At 38.1% G+C, this 4,397-nt stretch overlaps 1 protein-coding gene across 1 annotated transcript in view; it reads left to right on the forward strand.

Annotated features, from left to right (window-relative positions):
* Positions 1 to 4,397, forward strand: part of mre11a (MRE11 homolog A, double strand break repair nuclease) — a 99,907-nt gene that overhangs the window by 69,494 nt on the left and 26,016 nt on the right. The window contains exon 13 of the mRNA XM_016503441.1: positions 4,003 to 4,086. Coding sequence (XP_016358927.1) covers positions 4,003 to 4,086 — 84 coding nt within the window. The remainder of the gene's footprint in view (positions 1 to 4,002; positions 4,087 to 4,397) is intronic.

Below are 4,397 nucleotides of genomic sequence, written 5' to 3' on the forward strand. Positions count from 1 at the left end.
ATGTAATTTGTGCACAAGAGTTTTATTAACTAAACACTAACACAAACTAGTCTAACAAACAAACAAACAAACGATCACTCATACATGGGAAAGGGCAAATGAGATTTGATGGATGAAGCCATCAGGAAAAACCAGAGAATGAAGCTATCAAAAGAGTCAGTTAACCACCTGAGTGAAACCATCAGCGCCGTTTTAGAATGGGGTCTACAGCCTCTGTTTCGTTTAGTTAAATGTACGATACTTGCATTGCCTTGGCCTGGAACGAGTGTCCGGATGCAGTCTCGAATGAAAGTCTTGATGGTTTGGAGGTTCGGTGGTGTAGGAGTCGCGATCACCTTCTTCCAGGTTTGAAGAGTGGTGAACTCAAAAAAGATGTTATTCTGACTCTGTGGTGGTCGGGAGATTTTTCTCCCAGATGAAGATGATGAAGAGCAAAGAGAGACATCAGCTGAGATCCAAGGATCGTTGGTGAATGTAAAGACAAGGCCGAAGCCTGGTGCAGACGCTCACATCCTCATCTTCTCAGAATCTTAACAGAACCGCCAACTGAAAGGCTATGTGTTGGAGCCCACCGGGCACGCCCGCCCGCACTCAAGCTCTCAACACGGGCAGCAATCAGAAGATTTAGCAGAAGACTGGGCGGAACTGTGTGTGAGCCCTTTAAGGTCTGAGAAGATTCACGCCTCTCAGGATGGGCTTGTCCAATGAGAAAGGCTGAAATTCCAAACGGGAAGTTGGAAATACTGGGGAGTTTATGACCCTTTGTCTGAGAGCATGGTAATTTGAATATGGAACTCGATTGGGTGTTGATGCAAAATTACTAAAGATTCTTAGAACACTAATATATTGCCTATGTACCAACATATAATATACACTCTCGTTTAGGTCATCAGAAGACGAATTCATAGATACTAAACATGGTAAGATTACATATCGGTAAGATTACATGAACGAGTGGTTCTATCATAAGCATGCAGTATACAATACAAAAGGCAATATACAAGAACAGTAACAACATACAAAATGACCTGGGGATATGCATGATAGGAAGGTCATAGAAAAATTTGTCTATGAATTAATGAACAAAGTTGTTTCCTATAGCAGTATGTGTCTGTTTTAGAGAGAATTGAGTAGGGGGGGAAGATTCTCTCTACATACTTTTAGGTCGTAAAGTTTATCTGATATGGCTGAATTGTCCTGGTTGCCATGGTAACCAGGGGCCTGGTGTCGTTCACAGACATCCTGGCACCCAGTATGTTTATTGGGTGAGGGGTCTGTGACTTTTTGTTAAACTAATGAATAATTGATTTGTTAAATTTAATGAAAAATGGTGTGTCTGATTGGTTCAAATGCTACATTTGTCATGGGTTTTATTGGTTTTGTCTCGTCGCGCTGGGACACGGCATCACAGTATGGTAAGGGCGTAACATTTCCGTCACACGCTTGAGGTATTCGGCCAATCACAACGCACTGGATAGCTGGCGTGGTTTTTTTACCTTAAACCACATAAACACATTTCATTACACCAAATACACAAAATAATGTTCTTTTTTAGCGACATCATATGACCCCTTTAAAGTCTGTATGGTGCTCTGGTGGCCTGTACACAGCCCATACACATGTCAAAAAAGATAAATCACTTACATTAGATAATGTTCCATAAAGCACCATATCTTCAAAAGAATTATACATGAAATCCGACATCTGATTGTAGCAACTTTTACCTTTTACCTTTTGGACACAGCTTTTACCATTTACCTTTTGGACACAGCTCATGTTTATAACAGTATTCTTGGGGGTAGACTCTTTTAAAGTAATGTAATCATCTGGCTTTATCCATATTTATTTAAAACAGAGCACATCTAGGTGTAAGGCCTCTGCGAATATCGCACAAATGAACTATTGAATCTCCGCATTCCACCGGAAAAACTAAAGACTCTCTTCCCCAGCTATCTGCGGTCGTAAAGAAGATCAATGATTGTGTTAAGAGCACTCCAACTTGTGCTCACATGCTTACCATCAAAGGGATAGGTCATCTAAAACTCAAACACTTCAGTTGAAACTTCGTGATCCTGCTTTGTGATATTCTCAGGTTGCAAGTAAGAGAACTGTAGTGAATATCTTGCTAAAACATTGGGCTTTCCTCAGAACTCCGTTAACATCATTTTCGTTCTTCAGAACCGAATGTGTGTGTGTGTATGTGTATGTCTTAGCTTAGGTCAATGTAATTTAGAATAGCCAATAAATTATTGTTTCATTTATAAAGAATCATTGTCTTGTCTTGTAATTTTAAAGTTGAACCTTGCCAAGATCTAGTTACCTAGCTTCAGATTCGAGTCCTCTCAAAACCTGAATGAATTAATAATAATTCCCTAAGAAAAGTAATCAGACATTACATAGGTTATGATCTGTGATCATGTAATTTACAAAAAAAAAAGGGATCTAGTATTCATCAAGCTTAGTTTTGCCATTTGTTTATCTGTATGGAACAGCCAGTCTCTATAGTATGATATCTAAATGAAAGAGTCTTTATGTGGTGAGATTTAACTGATCCAACAAGCAAACTAGGTGCCAGAGTATCTGAACTACCCCTGAACTGCAACTAACCCTCAGGCAGAACCAGGCCTTTGGTTACCATTGCAGCAAAGACACCTCAGCAAGATAAGATTGCTGTATGACCTCATGGAATTTTATAGAGAGAGTTTTAACTCTCACTTCTTTCACTTTGTAACAGGCAAATAATCCATTTCAACCCTCTGAGGATGTTTTGGGGCCTTGGAGAAGCTTTGGCATGGCATTTGGCATTGGCATTTGTGCTTTTTTCAGTTTCTTAAAAACATATTAATGGCTAAACTCTGATTACACTGCATTCAGTGCAAACTGGGCTGGTAATATGTAAGCAGCATGTTTGTACAAGTTTGTATTTTTGGGAAAATAAAGTTTATGCATGGTTATTGAAAAAAGTATTCAAGTCTCTGAAATACGGCCTATACATTCTACATATAGCCACTTGAGAAATGTATAAACGTATCCAATATTCCCATCTTCATGATTTTCTTATGCTATAGTTAACCAAGATCACATTTATAGCATATTTTGTATCTATGAGCTGCAATTTTAATTTACCGAATGTTCATTTACATCACATTTTTTTACTAACTCACATTTTAGTTATAAGAATCTTAAAGGTTTTTCCTGTATCACCTTCTCAAAATTCATATGTAAATCACTTTGATAGAAGACAAAGAATTGTAAACTTTCCCTCCAAAAGTGCAATTCCTCATTTGCTCTCTCATCTCCTAAGGGTGTCATATCTTCATACTTGAAAAATCACTAAGAACACAGAGTAGATAGTTGTCAGAGAGATTTCTTCGAGATTTAGAGAGATTTCTTCTTGGAGAGATACTTTTTTAAAGAGAGATTGTTCTTGAAGAGATAAGTTAGTATTAAGTTACTGAAGGTGATGCTGAGTTAAAAGTCTTCAAAGGACCCCCAAGTTTGTGCCAGGCTGCATGCAGCCTTATCTTTCCATTTATCAGTGACCTTCTTCACCAAGCCAGTTCTCTCTCATCAGCAAACATCAAATAAAGCCTCAAGGAATTGCATCAGGACTTGCTTTCAAACTTCAAATTTAGTCTCATTACTTGATAAATGACAGTGACATCAGTTTATACAAAATTTGTCCCAAATTGTTGTTAATGTAATTTAATGGAAAACTGTGTGAGTAGCATGGCAGGAATTTTGAACCGTTTCCAAAGTCATAGTTAGGCAGCACCAATAGATTGCTGAGTGGTATGGCTGTGCGCATATAATGTGTTCAATATTTAAAGATGTGGCACGTCTTATCTAGTGTTAATTTTGGAGTCTCCTAGTTAGAGGACATAATTTAGGAACTATAACCCACAAAATGTTACCTGTCATGGCTTATTTTCACCCGCATTTGGCAAGTTGGTGGGTGTTAAGTTCAAATCCTGTCTGCATTGTCTATTTTAATGTTTCCAGGTGCTGCCTCAAAGTCAGGGCGGGGTGGACATGGACAAAAAGGATCTCTCTCAAGTGCGCTGACAAGCAAGTCAATAATGGATGGTGAGATACAATCACACCACACCACTGTGACATATTATGACCTAATCTTCTGTTGTGGTTCTCATAAATATGTTACATTCTTGAATGAGGATGCCGATTTTACTTTTCTTCTGTTCATGCTCCTGATGGAAATGACGGAGGGCAATCACACCTTTCCATGGAGAGATTTTAATGGCTTTCATATGAACTCAAATAAGGCTTACAATTATCTTTTCCATTCCTGTGTTAGCTTAGTTTTATGGTGTGAAAATTAATGTCTGTACTGTGTCCCAAATTAAACAGGTTTTTTTTTTTTTTTTTTTTTTTTTGGG

This window comes from Sinocyclocheilus anshuiensis, unplaced genomic scaffold, assembly GCF_001515605.1.
Source record: "Sinocyclocheilus anshuiensis isolate Anshui unplaced genomic scaffold, SAMN03320099.WGS_v1.1 scaffold3295, whole genome shotgun sequence".
NCBI lineage: Eukaryota > Metazoa > Chordata > Actinopteri > Cypriniformes > Cyprinidae > Sinocyclocheilus > Sinocyclocheilus anshuiensis.